Consider the following 19,764-nt stretch of genomic DNA (forward strand, 5'->3'; position numbering starts at 1 on the left):
ATATATATATATATATGGGTCTATTTCTATGTAAGCTTACTCTGAACATATTCTGCCAAAATTCAGTGGTATTTACTCCCACTTTGGTGGGTTTTACCTGTGTTTGGAAATGTTACCTCACTTGCTAACATGTTAGCATTAACAAACATTTTGCCTCTCACCCTTCCTGTAGTTTCTTACAATTTAGTTAAGGAAAAGGAGCATTTTATTTTACTTGTTGGTAATATATTACAGTACTGTAGTTAAGGGGAGGGATTGCTTTTGTTTCTTACATATGAAGTGGCTAGTTTTAGGTTTTTTTATTTCTTATTTTTAAACTTGCGCTATAGAACAGCATTTCCTGTGCCAAGTTGCAGTGGAGGAAGCATCAGAAGAAGCAACAGGTCCTCCAACAGAATTTGGCATTTCCTAGAGTGGCTGAGTGATACTCTAGCCATTTTCGGGATGTTCTGGGTTATGCCAGAAGAATCAGTTTAAAAATTTTAAAAGAAAGGGGAAAGAATATCCTTGGGCCATCTGGTACATAAAGCAAGAGGTAATACCTCTATGCTCTCCCCATAAGTAATGTATGCATTACTTTGTGGAGGGCGTCCAAACCCAACATTGCTATTTTAGGTAAAACAATGATGTTGTACAGAAAATAAATTTACAAATGCTTTCAAGCTCTGAGTATAACCTGGCCAGACACAGACAACGTAAACCCCTCCCTTGCTCAGTGCCTCCAAGGTGAAAGACAGGGTATGTTCAAGTTACACAGATGGTTTTATTCTTGGAGCTTGAAGCATCCCTTTGTAGGGGGTTGATCATAATGAAACCATGACATTCCCCAAGGAAACGTAGACTTCAAATGCTCAAACAAGGTATACAGTACTTGGCTGGGAAGGGCAGCTACGAAAGAACTAGACAAGGTCCTAAAGTGTAAAGATACACACCTGAACACTAAACTTAGGATCGTCCACGCCATAGTATTTCCCATTACCATCTATGGATGTGAGAGCTGGACAGTGGAGAAAACTGATAGAAAGAAAATCAACTCCTTTGAGATGTGGTGCTGGAGAAAGGCTACTATGGATGGCCAAAAAGACAAACAAATGGGTACTAAAACTGGCCAAACCTGAATTTTCCCTGGAAGTCAGGATGACAAAACTGAAGAGGTTGTACTTTAGCCATCATGAGAAGACATGACTCATGAAAAGACAATAATGCTACCAAAGGTGGAAAGCAATATAAAGAGAAGGAGGCAGCATTCCAGATAGATAGACTCAGTCAAGGAGGCTACAGCCCTGAGTCTGCAGGACCTGATTAGAGAGGTTGAGGAGAAGGTGTCTTGGAGGTCCCTTATTCATAGGATCCCCATGATTCGTAGTTAACTTGAAGGCACTTAACAACAACAACTGGACCATAACTGTAAAATTAAATAGACTTTCAGTTCCAATCACTGTATGCTACTGTGTACTGAGCAACCTTTTAAAATGTGCTGGTGCTTCAGTATCCTTCCCGAAAGGGCACACAGCACACAGGATAAGCATGCCAAAAGAGATGCCTAGTAAGTTAAGGGTCTAGACAAAACCCTCAGCAGTTCTTCCTGTTCTATCCCAATGCTGGATGTGGTTCCTATTATTCTTATTCTATTCTTATTCTTATTCTGAGACTAACTGTGCAAAAGAAGTTGCAGCATAAACTTTTGTAAACATAGCCTACTTCCTCAGATGCACGGAGTGAACTGGAATGAATTCACACTGGACTTAAGACAACATCTTTCCTCCTACCTTTGTCCCATAGTTAATACTGACCTTGCCACCTCATCACCTACAAATTTTGCATTGTTATGACTATTCATATTGTCTGATTATAAAAGCCCTTCCTGGACCAAAGTTAACTCCATGCATCTGAGCAAGTAGACCAAGTCTACGAATGTTTATGCTACAGCATCTTTCACTCAGTCTCAAAGGTGCCTTTGCATACTGATACTCTGGTTAACATGGCTATGTCTCTGAATGTCAGAGACATATTAACCAATAGAACTGTCCCCAACTTGTGTGGCCTCTCTTATACCAGCACTTGGGGAAGTTTGTTCCTTTTGGGCAGGTGGCTACAGTTCCCACAGTTCCCCAGCCAACATAGCCACAATAAATTCTGCCTAATCCTGCAGTGGAAAGCATACTGCCAGAACAAAAGATCCCAGCTTTCCTCTCCAGTTTTGAGCTGGAATTGTGGTGGAGCCAACAAGGTGGCTTTGCAGTTTTGAACTGCCTGGAGTGTCTTGGAGGTGCAGGGAAGTGACAGTTTTCTGTTCCAGCTCTAACCTTGGAACTGCAAAAATATGTTGCATGTGATTTCTTGCTCCACTTCAGAGACAGCTTAAGATCAAAAACAAGACTTCAATGGCTTAGAGATCCTTCATAGCATAAGTGGGGGGCTGTTGTCCACAGTTTATGTTGGTCACCAGGACCAGCCACCGCTCATGGGCTCCTTCTAACTGGCAAGAACGTCTGTCTTTGAGCAATAGGCCACAAACTCCTTCCTTCCCTTTACTTTCTCTGGAGTTCCCATCCCTTTTTGCTACTGGTTGTCCTGATTTAGGAGTTTGTTCTCTGTTCTGGGAAATACACTAGCACTTTGAACGCTGCACGTGCTCTGTATCTTTCATTGTACAGACTTGATATCAGCTATTTCCCAAGACTCTTTTAAATAAGAAAATTAAACAATAGCTGCTGTCTCAAAGGGATAGAACAGGATTATTTATTTATTTAGTGCCCCTCAATCCACCAGGTCTAGTAGGAGAATATCTCAAAAGTATCCATTTACTATCAATCTGAGATACTATCTCTAAGGGATAGCAAAGGATGACATTCTCCTCTGTTCGTCATGTACATGTCATGATGTGACTCATTCTCTGAAGTGAAGACAAAATTAGACTCTTTCAGATATCAGGTTTCTGGAATCACTGGAGTTTCATTTACGTCCCTAATAGTCAAGGTGGCTTTAACATTAGGCCCTGTGAGCTAGCAGATACTGGATGTCATGAAAAGACAGTGAAATATTATATTACAGTGGTACCTCGGGATACGAAATACCCAGGTTACGAAATTTTCGGGATACAAAAAAATCCCATAGGGAATTATTGTTTCGGGTTACGAATGTTTTTTCGGGTTACGAAAAAACTTTTGGTGCTTTTTTCGGCTTTTTCGCACGGAATCGCGGCTTTTCCCCATTAGCGCCTATGGCAATTCGGCTTACGAAGGCTTTTCGGGTTACGAAAGCGGCCGCGTTACGAATTAATTTCGTAACCCGAGGCACCACTGTATATGTATTTTTTGCTGCCATTGAAGAGGAGAGGTATTTGTAGGTTTTTCTGCTCCCAATGCCAAAATAACTTGCACCAAGATCGTTAGTTGTCTCTTCATTTAATTGCCCAACATTTTTTGAAATTCACTGGTAGTCTTAGGAACCTTGTTTGTATTGTAACATATCAGTCCATTCAGATTGTACAGGTAACCTTTCATTCCCATGTCCTTTCTCTACAAGTGTAACTGGAACCTGGTGGTATAAATTCTGTGGCTTTAGAATTTAACCATGAGTATGTTTCTTTTCCTTCTAACTGAAAAGGATGTTTTCCTTGAAATCAGAAGGCTAAGACTGTACAAATCACTTTAAGTTTTAATAGCTTTAGGAAGATCTTCTTCCTCAGTAAAGAGATGGAACTGCATGGTCTTAGGAGACCAAAACTTAACCATCATCCCCACAAGCCCATCATTATGATGTTACCACAACTCTTTCAAACATATTATAGCTTCCCGATTACCATATACATTTGAAGTTGTCATTTTTCTTTTGAATTTGAAATTTTGGACCCAAAGGCCTGGATCTCCAAGCATTTGTCACCGTTGGCTATGCTCTCTAGGGTTGCTGGGATTTACAGTTCAACTTCCTCTGCTGTTCAGTGTCATCATCATTTCTGCTTCTGGTTTAGTGTTACGTATGAACTGGGATCCCTGGCTTATTGTAAACCAGAATCATAAATCAGGGTTAATGTGATTCCTTCCCCCCCATATTGTTATATGTTTTCATTAAGATGATGCATTTTGTTTTGAATATTGCAAGCTGCCTTGTCAGGACATGGCTCAAAAGAAAGTCTAAGAATTTAGATAATCAAAATTTATATATTTTATTTCAGTATTTTTCTTCAACCTTTCAGAAGCAGGTCTACACAAGGTAATGCCAGCAATATGAAGAAAATAAAACTATAGCGTGCCCGCGTCATACGCGGGTGCGCTTTACGCAGACTTGAGCTTACGTGCTCAAGCTGCGGGGCGCGCGTGGGGCGGAAGGGGCGGTGTGTCTCATTCAGTTGAATGGGCGCGTGCGCCCATTGCGCCCCACGTGCAGCCACACTGCTGTGCCGCCGTGCACGAGCCCCATTGTTTCCAATAGGGCTTGAGCATAGGCAGAATTCGCCTTACGTGGAGGGATCCGGAACGGATCTCCGCGTAAGGCGAGGGCCGACTGTATAATGATATAATAAAGCTTTTTGGAAAAACAAAACAAAAAGTAATATAGGTTAAAATATAATTCAGCCTGTATATTAAAACAAAATGTCAGGCCACAGCAATAAAACACGACTATAAGCAGTAAGTCATTCAAACCAGGTGTGTTTTCAAAGCCTTTTAAAATATTGCAGCTGAGAAACTATTGCAAATAATATTACAAAATGAAATATTATAACTAATTGCACTTCTTTGAGGAAAGAGTACTATAAAGTAGGAGTCTGTACTGAGATGATTGCATCTGACTGACCATTAAAAAGCGGATCAGTGAATAGAGCCTTCGTTGGTGCTTTTAAACAGTGGGTAGATTTATATGATTATGTGTACGGTAGTTCTTTCAGTAAAACGGTCCCATCTGTTTATGCCTTTAAAAAATAATTTGATGTGTGCCTTTAACTTGTTTTTGACTTGTTTTTGACCCTATGGCAAAGGTGTGCCTTTGCCTACCTTTGAGGCTGAGAGAGTGTGACTTGCCCAACATCACCCAATGGGTTTACATAGCTGAATAGAGATTTGAACTCTGGCCTCCAGAGTCATAGTCCAGCATTCAACCCACTGCACCACACTGGCGCTCTTAAATAATGCTTATTAATAAATATATCCACAATCAAATAATCTTTATAAATGGTGAAGGAAATCGGAGGTAATTTTCCATGTGATTTTATAAAATTACTGCTTATTGGTAGAAAGAGAATCCATTTTTAATATCTTCTTTTTCATTTTCACACATCGTAGCCCATACCAAATGCAAAAGGGAATTACCAGTAGTAAGTGGGTTCCTAATTTTCAGCTTTGTTAATCAGTCAGTAAAAGATGTATCAGAATATGGGATACTGCTTTATACATAGTCAGATCCGTGGTCCGTCTAGTCCAGGATTGCCTACTGGCTGTGCAAGGTTTCAGGGAGTATATTTTCCTAACCCTTCCTGGAGATTCCCAGGGGCTCCACATCTAAGCACTAAAAAGGTCTGACCATGATTTGCTTTCAAAGTTAGATGACGGTTAGAGTAGCACATTGGCTCTGCTCAGTTAACTTGTTCAGTTAATTCATTTGCTAGTTGATATTTATATCCCCAAAAAGGAAGCAGGTAGCTATTGTGGCTAGTGGTTGGTACTGTAAGTGGGAATGATGCTGGAACACCAGGGTGCTGTGTTTGTGGTGGCTGGATGGGGAGGAGGAGAAGCTGAGGTCCCTTCTAACTCTTTGATTCTATACGAAAAGGGTTAATTGGAAAGGGGAGATAGAGCAGAACCTGGAACAGTTACCTTTTTAGATTCCAACTCCTGGACCACGCTGCCTGAGGGATTCTTGGAGTTTCAGATCAAAACAGTAATTTCTCAAAATTTTGAGATACTAAATCTCCCATTCCCACAAAGATGGTACATGGCTGTTTTTTCTCTTAACTGAAACTCCCAGCAACCCTGTTCAGCATAGTCAATGAGGACAAATGCTAGGAATTGAAATCCAGCACCATCTGGAGGACCGAATGATTGCCAGATTTGCCACAGCTAGACAGTTTGGTACATTTTCATTACAGAAATTAGGCTAGAAATTAGATGGATGGAAATGGCTGCTATCGTGTGCCTTCCAAGTCACCTGTTGATTTATGACCCCATGAATCTCATAGAGTTTTCTTTGGCAAGGAATACTTTGTCATTTCCTTCCTCTGAAATATAGTCTGTAATACCTGGTATTCATGTGTCTGGAAAAAAGAAACCTTAGTCTGTTCAGGCAGGAAAATTCTGCCTGGGAAAAGTAAGGGAAGAGGGAAAGGTTGGTTGTATTGATTTTTTTAAAAATTACATTTTCATTGATTTTATGTTGTAATATCATCCTCGATCCCTCCACTGAACAGCAGTATGCAAAATTACTTTTTTAAAAAGTTACATAGCCAAAATAAAAGACATCAACAGTATTTTCTTGTACAGCCAGGCAAAAGAACTGGAAAGTCTTCAATTCATTCAGTGCATCCAAAGGCCGGTTGCATTGATTCTCTAATGATTCCCTTGCTATTGCAGAGGCAGTCTAAGTTTCTGGAGAGCAAGCTCAAATGTGCCAAGGCCAGGAATGACTACCTGTTGAGCCTTCACTCTGCCAATGCTGCTATCAGCAACTACTATGTCCGCGATGTTGCTGACCTGCTAGATGTAAGTCTATCCTCTGTTCCACCTAGCATGAGCAAGATAAGGGTAGCACAATAATTAGGGGCACCTTTTCCTTTGGGCCATCTGTGTAATCAATGTTTTACTATTTATGCCAGAGGTGAGCAACTATGGAAAGTCTGGAGGCCAATTGTCTGTTTTTGGGACTCTCCAGGGGCCACATGCACTGCCAAAATATGCCAGTCCCATCCCTCAAGAATATAAAACAAATGCACAGATGTCTGCCTGGTTTTCAATAATAGATATCATTTTATGTTTAAGCTTGTACCAGGAGAGCCTATAGCCTGTTTAAAAGGGGAATTGCTTCTTCTGGAGGCTTCCAAGAGAGGAAATTCTCCCCTTTTGGTTCCTAGGAAAAAAGGTAATTCAGAGTCTGGAGGAGTCAAGGGCCACAGAAGTGTCTGTACGGGCCACATATGGTCCCAGGGCTGCATTTTGCCTACATGGGTGTGGAGATATCTACATGACAGATGTATGCTGGTTTCACACCAGTTTAACTGAATTAGTCTCACATAGAATTGAAATGACTTTTTCATCTCCACGTGTGTAAGTGGAGTTGGGACTTGTGTCCCATTGATTTGAGTGGCTTTAGTCTACATAAGACTAAAATTAGGTTTGGCCCATGGCTTCAACAACCAGTAATGGAAATTATACCTGGGGAGAATGCTATTTAACTTTTCATCCATTTAAAAACATTATGGTTCTAGCCTTTATGGTTACAGAAAGGCGGCGGCGGGGGGAGGGGGAGACTTCTGAAAATCCATGGCCAATTCCTTCTAACGGAGTACAAATATAAATTGTCAGTGCAAATGTAAAAAGGCAGGGTTCCAGTGTTCTCTTCAGCTTTCATTCTTTTTCTGATCCCTTACCCAGACTTTTCTCAATCTTTCTACCCTAGAGGAGATCTTGAAATAATTTTCAGGTCTCAGGGAACCCCTGCATAAAAATTGCTATATTTGCAGCTAAAAAAAAAGCCCCCCACATCATGATTTTTTGAGGAACACTGAGTGTCCTCTTGGAGACCTTTAGGATTCCAGGGAACCCTGGTTTCCTCCAGTATACTAGGCTTTATACATTTGCATCATGTGAAAGTATAAACAGCCCCAAAACAATAAAAGTCAGACCCAAAGATTCTAGGTCCACAATTCTCCTCTCCTGCAGGTCATCCTTCTCAAATGCACATGGCTCAATTTGCATTGTGTTTTCTGTTTTTCACCTTGTCTTTTTATAGTACTCAAATTCGATTTCTGCCGAAAGCTTTTGTGCCTTAAAGAGCTGTCAGACAGAAAGAAATCCAACATGAAGCAGTAATGAAAGGTATAACAACACTACTTGGAGGTGCTATCTCTCTCTGTTGTGCAACAGCTGTAATAGGCACAGAAGCATCTGTCAGAAATGGAACAGACCTACTCTAGTACATTAGCAGAATATTATGATTTATGATTTGAGAACCAATAGTATGTTTTCTTTCTCATGGTTTCTAGTGTTTTGACCTTGGATTCCACCTTTCCCTGGGCAAGGTGTTGAGGACTTACCTAGCTGCAGAATCCCGGGCCCAGGCATCATGGCAACAGGGCCTGTGCACCATTGAAGGAGCTGTTGATTCCCTGGACCCACTAGGGGACAAATCCAGACTGATGGAAGCCAATCCTGCTGCTTATTGCCCTCCTCTGTGCTTTGATTATCAGCCGCATGAAGGTGATGAGGTGAGAGAGTGCTCAGTTCTGGTTCCTTGGGGACTTTTTTTGGGAACTGGCTTTCTGCTCAGGCTGGCCCTTAGTCTCGAATTCCCATTGTATTTCTCTCTTCAGGTCTCCGAGGTCCGGGCTGAGGGTCCCCTGAGAAATGAACTAGTCTCTCGCTTCCAGCATATTCAGTCTCGCCTCAACGCTATCACATTGGAGACAGACGAGGTAGGTGTTGAAAGAGAACCTGGCAGTATGTCTGTTTCCTTTGACATCCTTGAACCTAGGTTTTTTCATATAATAGCTGTGGATATTGATGGTGGTGGACACATCATGAGAAGGCATGACTCATTAGAAAAGACAATAATGCTAGGAAAGGTGGTGGAATGTAGAAAGAGAGGAAGTCCACATGCCAGATGGATAGACTCAATCAGGAAGGTCATGGGTCTCCATCTAAAAGACCTAAGCAGAGCAGTGGAGGATAGAGGGGTCTTGAAGATGTCTCATCCACAGTTGCCATGAGTCGGGCCCAACTCAAGGACAGTTAAGAACAACAACATCAACAACAGGATGGCTGAGATTAATACGGCTCAAGATTTAGGCTTACCTCTTACTAAGGTAGTAAAGTATTGTATGTAGACTGTGTCACTTCAGACTTTATCACAACATCCCTATTCTTGGTGCGATTGCATGAATGAAAGGAAATGCATACATACTCATTTGGGAACACTCCCTACTACACATATCTTCAGTAGCGTGACCCCTTGCACTGTCTTCTGTTCTCACCCTTAATTTCACCTCCCTGCCCTGTGTGCTACCCAAGTGCCTATTGTTTTTCTGTGTGTGTGTGTGTGTGTGTGTGTGCATGTGTGAATTTTAATGCAATTCTGGAGTTATGCTAAATGGTTTTTTTTAAATGAAAGTAAAAAAATAACTGGTTGTTCTGGAATAATGAAGAGGCGAGGAGTTGGGGACAGGAGGAGACATTGATACCACATGACTGCGCAGTCCTGGAACTGCAACAGGATAGTTTGCCACACCTGTGGACTGGCATGATTGGGAGCATATTGACAGGTTTTTTCCTGTCAATGGCAAGGTGCAGGTTAGCCATGATTGGAAGATAAAGGAGTAACGAAAGAGAGACGGTGTCATGCGATATGTATCACCAGAGGCTCTATTACTGAACTTTTATGGTGGTTTAAAAACTGTGTGTGTTAAAATCCTTCAAGCCAAGGCTTGGAATTTGTGTGTCTGAATGTTTCCCCATACCAAAAGAGAGAGAGAGAGAGAGAGAGAGATGTCCACATAAAAGAATTATGTGGCAGAGAAGTGTTCGGGCCCACATTTTTTCCTGACATGCTAGTTTTATGTGATGGGGGAATTCCAAGTATAGGGAAAGTATAATGTATTCTGAAGTACAGTGGGCCCTTACCTTACGCAGGGGATCCATTCCAGACCTTCCTGCTTCTGGCTCGGTGCAGAGCACGCACCCACTTCACCATAAGACGAAACCCGCATATGGTGTGCCTGCGTATGGTGTGGGTGCACTGTAATTTTCAATTCCCTATAGTCAATTTTTCACCTTTGTCTGCAGCATGAAGCTATACAGGCCCAACACAGAGGTACCATTTCAGCAGAAATTATTCAAAAGCCAGCAGAAAACACTGCACTGTACATTTGAGAAACATTGAAATCAGGTCACAGTGCTATGCCTCAGTTGAATCCAGTGCTGTGCCTTTATGTCACAGTAAAATATCTTGTGATAAAGTGTGCTCTGACCTTCATATTGCTTTCTAGAGTTTTCTTTCCTGAGGGTTATTTGTCCTTTTCCCTTTTGCTCAAATTAAGCCCACTCATAGGTTTGCTACCACAGTGAGACCTAGTTCTTATAACAGGGTAGTAAGACAAGGAAATGGCTTTCACATCGGTGGGTTGATCTGGGAGTAAAGTCTTTAAATTGTGCACTTGAAGAGAGCAGAACTATGAAGGGCCACTGGGTTTTGCAGTGGTTATAAGCCATTTTGAAAGGACTTGTGAAGGCAAGAAATTGGGCTTTTAGTGGTTTAGGGTCACAGACTGCGTTCACATGGGCTATTTTCCCAACTAACACTGACCTCTGTATCAGGTGTGCCTTTGTTTAAATAGTTCAAGGGACAGTGCTCCATTGTGGTTTTGCCCTCCCTTGTTTTTAATATAGGGAGTAGATGACAACCACTACTTATGTGAAAGAAAAACAGTCAAAGAGGCCAGTTGTAGTATCCTACCCCTGCTTTTGGGTTCTGCTTCCTGTTAAGTGTCAGTTAGTGCTCCATAGCTGCACAGGCCAGGGGACCTCAAGAGAAGTTGCTGGAAAGTTGCAACTCAACCTTAAGGTCAATTGTATGTACAATAAGGGCCATATGCAGCTGTTTGGGTGTGATATTTAGAGAAATTTACTGGGTGCTGTCTTTTTTTCTCTGTAAATATTTGAGGTGGACCATTTGAGATGGAGCAAGATGTAGATCAAACAAATCTCTTGTCATTAAGACTGAGCCATAGAATTCAGTGGGATTTGTGGGACAACAGAGTCTGCAATTACTTGCACAACCCACCCCCTTCATCTGTATTGCACCATCTGAGCTTCACTGCATAGATGCATCAAACAAATCTTTCCCAAACTGGGGAACCAATCTCCAGATGCCTTGTACATAGCCTTGCTCGGTAGGGATGATGGAGGTTGTAGTCCGTTGCTTCTAGAGAGTACCTGGTTGGAGAGGTCTGCACTAGAACATGTTGACACCCAGGAATGTATGCCTGCACATGCCCACGTACCTATGCATGTATGTGTAATTATGTGTTATAAAAGGCTGAAATAACATTATTGCAGAAAATGCACGATTCCTACTTCTTGTTTGCCTTGAGAAACAGGACAGAGCAAAGACACTTACAGGGGAAGACCAACGGATAGGAAGATGGAATGCAGAGGTCTTCCTATACTCATTTGCTATTTTCCAAAACCAATCCCCCTCAATTCTGGTTTAGGAGCTTGCTAGGTGGAGATGTGTGTGTGTGTGTGTGTGTGTGTGTGTGTGTGTGTGTGTGTTATCTTTCAAAATAACTGATAGAGTGACAACATTACCATACAAGGGAAGACCTGAACACTCCTCCCCCCCCCCCCTCCGCAACGTCCTCTTAGCTTAAGATAGGAAAGCTGGGTTCTCCTGTCATGTCTAGTTGGGCCTTTTATGAAGAGCTTTCCCTGCAGTGTGTTCTGTTTCGTTCTGTAGGTAAACAAGACACTGAAGGCAACTCTGCAAAGCCTGCTGGACCTGTTGTCAGCAGAGGAGCCAGAAGCACTTGATGCTTTCCAGGGTTGCCAGTCCACAGAGTCACTCAAGTCAACAGGTTCTGATGCGGGTGGGAAGCAAGCACTGGCAAAGCGTCGGGCCAACCAACAGGAAACAGAAAGCTTCTACATCATGGTATGTTGTTCTAGATTCTCCAGACAGTACAAGTTCAAAGCACTTGTAATATCCTAACTGTGCCCTCCATGTGTCAATGCCTGATTCTTTCAAGGAAATGTGTTTTAAAAATATTTATGTTGTAAGGAAAGAGAAAGCCTGGCAGCATCAATAAGCTTTGGTAGCAACATCAGAATAGCAGTCACATTTCCTGCATGAATTGACTTAATGACTTCAAGATTTTTTTTAAAAAACTGAGGCAGAATATCTAAATGGCACCCCCTCCCACAATACAGGGTATGAACCCCACCCCAAAAAGTTAGGTTGCAAAAAAGGAGGAAGAAGCTGGCATATGGCATTGGAAGCAGAAAATCCAAATAGTACCTTCTAGTAAACGTGGACTAAAATCTGTCAGGACATTCTTCCCGGCTCTTCTGCCACTTCCATCAGTTTAAGTGGACCCCTGCTTTTCTGAACTTCCTTTTTGGCTAGCGTTGTCCCTATGTAAGTTATGACAAGGCTTATGGTGATGGGCTTCTTTCTTTGTTAGTTGTCTCTGGGAGGTTGCTCTGTAACAAGAGGTGGGCTCCTGCCTCAAGCATGGGGCCAATTTTTGCCACTATAGACCATGACAGGCCACAGCATCCCAAAATCAGTTGAAAATTTGACCTGGAAGTGACTGGAAGTCATTTTTGGTTTTGATTTTCAGTTTTGTAATGGCTTGGGATATGGGGGGGTTGAAGGCAAATGAGGATTTTTGGTTGCTTGGGATACAGTTTTGGGGGCCTTCATGAAGGGCTGTCAGGGCAAACTGGAGGTCCAGTGAAAGAGCCACAACCCTACCATCTAAACTTCAGTGACAGAAGTGTTACCCTGGCCTTGCTTCTGTATCTCAGCCTGGACATTTCCTCTTTGACAACAGATTTCTTGGTGTCTCTTATGCAGAAATTCAAAGAATATCTCTCTGGACGAAGCATTCAAACAAAGCTGCAAGCAAAGCATGACCAGATGAAGGAGGCAATAGAAAAGGGTGAGAATGTGAAAGAGCAGATAGGTTACCAGATAGATTATACTGGTTGCTTTGAGAAATGCAAGATAATATGTACACCTGTATATTTGTATAGCCTCAGGAGAAGGCAGTGGAAAATCTTTTGAAAAAATCTTGCCAAGAAAACTCCAGTATAGGTTCACCTTAGTGTCACCATAAATTGGTAACAACTTGAAGGCACACAACAACAGCAACAACAATACCTGTTTAATTCTCCTACTTTCTCACAAAGAATCCTGGAAATTATAATTCAGTGGCAGACTCTGGAAAGAGACCAGTAGTCTCACTCTTTCTTTTCACTGCACAACTGATTTCCTTTGGGACAGCTATGCCTGTGTAAGGGTGAACACAATTTTACTGCATACGCAAGTACCTAAAGCTGAAACAGATTGTGGTTGAGCAGACCATGGATGTGTGTTTCACTCTGAAATGATGGTGTAAGGGAAACAAACATGCTCCTTGACCATGCATGTCCAGTGACTTGAATGTTTCCTAGCTGGGGAGTGAGCTCTGCTCCCTTCATTCCATTCCAGTTTCATGAACAGTACGTACACTGAGGATGCAACCATACTGCAGAAATAAAGAAGTTTGACACCATTTTAATTACCATGCTCCACCTATAGAATCCTGGGATTTGGAGTTTGATGAGGCACCAGAGCTCTCTGACAAGTGCAGCTGAACACCCTGCCAAACTACAAATGCCAGGATTCCACAGGATAGAGCCATGACAGTTAAAGTGGTGTCAAACTACCTTATTTGTGCAGTGTGGGTATATCTTGAATTTTGATTGCCCTTTCATTCCTACCATACCTCAGGTGGTATGTATGCTGTCCCTTCCCTTCAAGATTCTGTCATATAATATAAATTCAGCATTTTTAAATGTGCTTAGGTGTTCATGTTTTAAAACACCCTTTAAAAACACTGTTCTGAAGGGGGAAGAAATTGGCTTTGTGACTGAGCTGGTCAGTCACCACCATGTAAAACTCTGCCTGTAAAGAAGGGGAGGGAGCTTCATAATTCACTTAGTTACCCCCTTATGTCCATCTGTGCGAATCCAGTTTCTAACAAATCTAGAAAGGAACAGGTTCCCCAGGAGCCCATCTGCATAGGAAAACTGTAAATAGTTTTTGTGGGTTTTTCAGACTATGTGGCCATGTTCTAGAAGAGTTTATAGGAATAAACTCTTCTAGAACATGGCCACATAGCCTGAAAAAACTATGGATGCCAGCCATGAAAGCCTTCGACTTCACATTCAAAACTGTAAATGTCAGTCCATATGCTTCCATGATATGCTCACTTCTGAAACTGTATATCTGACTCTGCCTTAAAATATGAACTGTAGATATTTGACCAAAGAGAGCCAGCACCTTCTAGAGCTTTCTTAATCTTCCATTTTCTTGCTTTCCCAGGTGCTGCAGTGGATCGAGAGCTAGCCAGGTAAAAGGGACACCGAGAAAATTATGTTCACAGGGCCAGGGGTCATGGGAGCTTTGCATATTGTCCCTCCCCTGGGCCCAACTGGGCTGGGAAGTCTTCCTCTGTCCTATTCTGGTGGTTGAGGAATCCAGAAGAACTATGGGAAGGAGCCCAGTTCCAGTTCTTGGGGGAGTCTCTGACCTCTTCCTTCCTCCCTTCCCACCCCACACAAGGCCACAGTCCCAGCGCATCCGGCGTTCCCGCCCTCCCTCGTGCTACCATCACAAGCTCTTCGGGGGTGACCTGCAGGCCTTTTTGGAGGTACTGGCTGCTGCCCTGAGCTACGTCCCTCCTGCCCAGCTCCTTATAGCCCTGCTTTCTTGCCCTCTGCCTAGTACGAGAACTCTCTGCCTCCCTGGCCCTGCTTTTGCCTCTGGCTCTTCCCACTCGCACACCCGCTGTTCCTTCTGCTTATAATGTGCTTGCTGACTCTATCTTTCCTGTCTGTGCTGCCCCAAGGAGGCGGAGGCTGCTGGCACGCAAGCAGGTACATGATCTGGGAATGGGGTGGGTGGGAGGGAATTGGGGGGTAGAAGCAGAAGAAGGTGGGTGGAGAGCAGGTTAGACTTGCTATGATGGGGGCTGCAAAGAGAATACTTACCTTTGGAAAATAGAGTTAATGCACTGAGTTTGATATGTGTGTGTACACACAGAAGTATTTGTGCAACTCTTCTCCTTGCCTCTGAATTTCTGCACCCACAGCTTCTCACCCTTTGAGGGTTTGAGGGAGGAGGGGACTTGCTTGTTTGCAACAGCAAGGTCTTGGCATTTTCTCACAATGATGTATGAAACGCATGCCACATGTGTAACCACATGTTATGTTTTGTAATGATGTTTCAAATTTTATTTACAGTAAGTGTTTTGTTTCTTGCCTCTCAGCCCGCCAGGCCCTTTTTCATTGCACTGAAAATCACAACAATGTGATTCTAAGTCCACAAATAAAATTATTCTTGGATGTCTGCTCTCAGTGTGCATGCCTAGGGCTATCTCAGAAAGCACTTCGCACTTCAACTACTGGTGACGGAACGGGGTCATGGGCAGAGCTAGGAAACATTATTTTTTAAAAATAAAACCCCATAAATTCCTAGAATCCCTCAGCCAACATAGCAGCAGGATTCTGGGATTTGTCTTTTAAAAAGTTACATTTTCACACTTAGTCCTTGAGTGACATAGTTTGGACAAAACAGATTTTCCCACTACTGTACTGTGATGTGCTCCAAATAACAGTACTGTATTCAAGTGAAAGTCTTAGCCACTTTGGTATTCGAGCAGACTAGGGGGAGAGTGAGATTGTAGATTGTTGGATTACAAGGTCCATCTGATCCCTGAAGTGCCAGAAGGCATAACTAAAGCTCTACCAAAAGGTGACCACCCAATCTCTGTTTAAAGACCCCCAGAGTCCACCACCTTCTGAGGCAGTCTGTTTCATTGTTGAACAACTCTTACAATTAAGAAATCCTTCCTTATGTTTTGGTTGTTGGGCCAGCATAGCGTAGTGGTTTGAGTGATGGATTAAGACTCTGAGAGACCAGAGTGTGAATTTTTGCTTAGCCATGGAAAGCCATCTTGGGCAAGTCACACGTTCTCAATCTCAGAGGAAGGAAAACTCCCTTTGAACCAATCTTGCTGAGAAAACCCTATGAAAGGGTCACCATAGGTTGGAGCCAACGTGAAGGCACATGAGAACAGCAAGAGAGTTCATTCCCATGCCTTCTAGTGTAAGAGAATTGTATTCATGCTAGCACCATCTTGTGGAATTTCTGAGTCTCAGTACCGTGGCTTTGTCGCACATCAGTAGTAATATGATTATGATGGTGAAGTCTCTTCGTAATCATTCAGAGGTATCCAGGTGTAGTGAATGAAGAGGGCAGGAGATTTGCATGTGAATGGAAGATCCAGCTTATGCTTGCATGGCATTTATTCTCTGCATGTGGGCATGAGCATGATGCCTGTTTATGTAAGATAGCCCATATTTTCTCTCCAGTCTACCTCCGGCTTCTTTATTGCTGTATGGGTTGCAGAAGAGAGGGGCATTGTGATAATTGGAAGGGAGCACCATGTTGCTCTAATTTGTCTTCATTATTACATATAAGATTCTGGATAGAGCCAGGAATTTCCTTAATGAGAGCCATCATAGCGTAGTGGCTTGTCTGTTGGACTGCAACTCTGGAAACCAGGGTTCGATTTCCAACTCAGCCGTGAAGCCCACTGAGTGACCTTAGGCAAGTCACACTCTCTCAGCCTGAGGGGAAGGCAATGACAAATCTTCTTTGAACAAATCTTGCCAAGAAAACCCCGTGAGAGAGGTACCTTGCCATAAGTCGGAAATGATTTGAAGGCACACAACAACAACAACACAACAACAACAACAACAACAGAACATGATCATGGCTGTTTGTACACTGCTCTTAAAAAAAGTATATAAAGTAAAACTGGGGATGTATCTACATTGCAGAATTAATGCAGTTTGACATGCTATAACTGCCATAGCTCAGTGCTGTGAAATTCTTGGATTTGTAGTTTTATGAGAGATTTAGACTTCTCTGTCATAGAGCTCTGGTGCCACAACAAACTACAGATCCCAGGATTCCATAGGATGGAAGCATAACAGATAAAGTGGTGTCAAACTGCATTAACTTTGCAGTGTGGCAGCAGCCTGAGTTCTGCAGACTGTTTAAACTGCGAACATTAAGGAAAATTATGTTCCATTTGAATGATTAATTTTGTTGGCTCCCCCTAGTCTTGATAAGTATAGAAAGCAGGGAATAGTTACAGGGGCACTGAAACTGCACTCTCAAATCACTGGCAATTGGAGTGACTTAATATCTACATTTATATCCCAATATTTCTCTTAGGAACCTCTGGTAATGTATGGAGTTCTCTCTCTTTCTACCATGCCTTTTAACTTTGAATAAAGATAGTTTATGCTGGTCTGGCCCAGTATGTACAGTGCTGTGTCAATCTACAGTGCTATATAAATAAAGTATAACAACAACAACAACAACTGTCTTAGGGATCCATGGGGGCCACATTTTTGTTGCCATGTGCTTCAGGGCTACATTTTTCAAGAGCTTTGTATATATTATAGTGTTGGTTTTTTTTGTAAAGAATTAAAATAGATTTAAGATGTGTTTTGTATGTAAACTGGATTAAAAATTAGCTGAAACTAAAATGAATGTGTTATTAAATATTATTAAATTCATTAAAGCTCCTTCACTCATTATTAATAAAGTACACCACTTATTCATACAGTTATTGTTTTTGAATAATACAAAATATAAGATTTATATTTATAAATAAATAAACTTAAAACGGCACTTAAATTGACTTTAATATTAAATTGATTATGATATCCATTACGGCTAGTGAACGAAAAAGAAAGATATTGGCTGTGATATTGACCATCCCATTAACTATAGTGTATTTAATTTTCATTGACTATAGGATGTTTAGCAGTTTGGTGCCAAATTGTCATGCTATATAAGGGACACCAATTTGACTATGCCACTGTATTTAACGGGACTTGAATATCCATGGATTTTTGTATCCCGAGGGTGATCCTGGAACCAAACTCCAGCAGATAGCAAGGGCCCACTGTACTGAATAAAAACTTTTTAGATACTCTGGTTAATTTTAGGAGTTTTCTTTCTCTAATCTTAATTACTAAGGACAGGACTATCTATCTTCTAATAGAACATAAAACATATCCAATTGGCCAGGTAGATGGCTTAATAGAGGAGACATCAACCGTTTGTGATCTTGTGATCTCGATCATAAAAAATGCAAAATAATAAAAAATAAAATATGTGACATAGTTTCAACCTCAAGGGCAAAATCTCAAAGAGAGGGGTAGCCCAGCACATCTACCATAAAGTAATTCTGAAGGTAAAGGATTACATCTGGCCTTAGTAAATAAAGCTGCATCCACACTGCAGAAATAATCAGGCCTGGGGAAAATGGGAATAAGGAGTAACAAATATATTTTGTTACTCCTTATTCCTACTCCTGTAAAAACCTCTTACTTGTACTGCCCAGCCCTGGAAATAATCCCATTTGACACCACTTTAAGACCCATGGCTCAGTGCTATGGAATTCTAGGGATTGTAGTTTCTTGGGGCACCATAGCTCTCTGACACAGAAAGCAAAATGTCTAACAAAACTGCAGTTCCCAGTATTCCGTAGCATTGACCCATGGCAGTGAAAATGGTGTCAAACTGAATTGTTTCTGCAGTGTGGCTGTAGCCAATATACGGTAATTAGGAACAGTCAAGTTCTTGCCTGTGCCTCTCTTACCACTGCACCAGTAGTCATTTTTTCAGGGACCTAATGTTGATGTGAAAAATAGATTATTGATTATAAGGTACATGTTCATCCTGCTTTTGTTTCCAGGAAACACTTTTTGTAAAATCCCAGAAAACTTCAGTGTATAACCAGAAGCAATAGTGATACGGAAAAGAAGAGAGAGAAATTGAGGGAGGGAAGGAAAGAGGGAACTGTTTTAATGTTTTAATAAGTTTTATTTGTAAAATGGGTTTAGCTATGCTGCTTTTAACTTATGTTTTAATATTAGTATTGTTTAATTACTGTATATCTTAACTTTTGTAATGTTTTAATTTTATCTTTTTAAATTATTGTAAGCTGCTTTGAATCCCATTTGAGAGAAAGATGGGATATAAATGCCATAAATAAATAAGGGAGGAGCAAGCCATAACAGTTAAAGTGGTATTAAGCTGAATTATTTCTGCAGTGTAGATTCACCCAGAGTTAACTGAAGAAACATAATAAGTGCCTTCTAGAGGAAATTACAGGCAATTTTGAAATGTTCTCCCCTCCTGTGCTGTTTTAGGCCCAGGAGACACCAATTCTGCTTTACCTTATAGTTTAAAATAGGACTCTCCTGGGTCTAAACCACCCCACAAGGTTAGAAACATGGCAAAATTGCTTTCTTTACGTTCCCTCTTGCATATGGGGAGCACTTCGAGTGAAAATATTTTTTAAATATTTTTTTAATGTGAAAGTGGGAGTGATAAATCCCTTCAAAATTTGGTGAGGAGATGTGTGCATCCCCCAGACATTGGTTAGTTGCCACCCCTGATGTATATCATAGAAATACAAGTCAACAACAACAACAACACAGTTTTTTTGCAGTTTTACTTCATAGCTATTATATTAATCCTTACAGCAGCTCTGTAGAATAAGACAGCATTATTTCTCCCTTCTCACTGTATTGTGGAGAGAGGACTGAATTCAATGAAATGAGCAATGAATTCATGGCTGAGAGGAAATCATGCGCCTAGCTTACACTGCACCAGCTGAAGCAAAAAGCACAGTCAATACAGTAAAACCAGTAACTTTCTTTTTGAAAAAGGGAATGCTAAATTATCAGAAAGATGAATTCTGTACCC

General features: G+C 41.6%; 1 protein-coding gene across 1 annotated transcript in view; it reads left to right on the plus strand.

Annotated features, from left to right (window-relative positions):
- Positions 1–19,764, plus strand: part of ARHGAP4 (Rho GTPase activating protein 4) — a 77,057-nt gene that overhangs the window by 36,493 nt on the left and 20,800 nt on the right. The window contains 7 exon segments of the mRNA XM_042449238.1: positions 6,567–6,695; positions 8,195–8,416; positions 8,522–8,623; positions 11,662–11,856; positions 12,781–12,865; positions 14,293–14,320; positions 14,533–14,620. Of these exon segments, the coding sequence (XP_042305172.1) occupies positions 6,567–6,695; positions 8,195–8,416; positions 8,522–8,623; positions 11,662–11,856; positions 12,781–12,865; positions 14,293–14,320; positions 14,533–14,620 (849 nt within the window).

Source organism: Sceloporus undulatus, chromosome 2, assembly GCF_019175285.1.
Source record: "Sceloporus undulatus isolate JIND9_A2432 ecotype Alabama chromosome 2, SceUnd_v1.1, whole genome shotgun sequence".
In the NCBI taxonomy this organism is placed as follows: Eukaryota; Metazoa; Chordata; class Lepidosauria; order Squamata; family Phrynosomatidae; genus Sceloporus; species Sceloporus undulatus.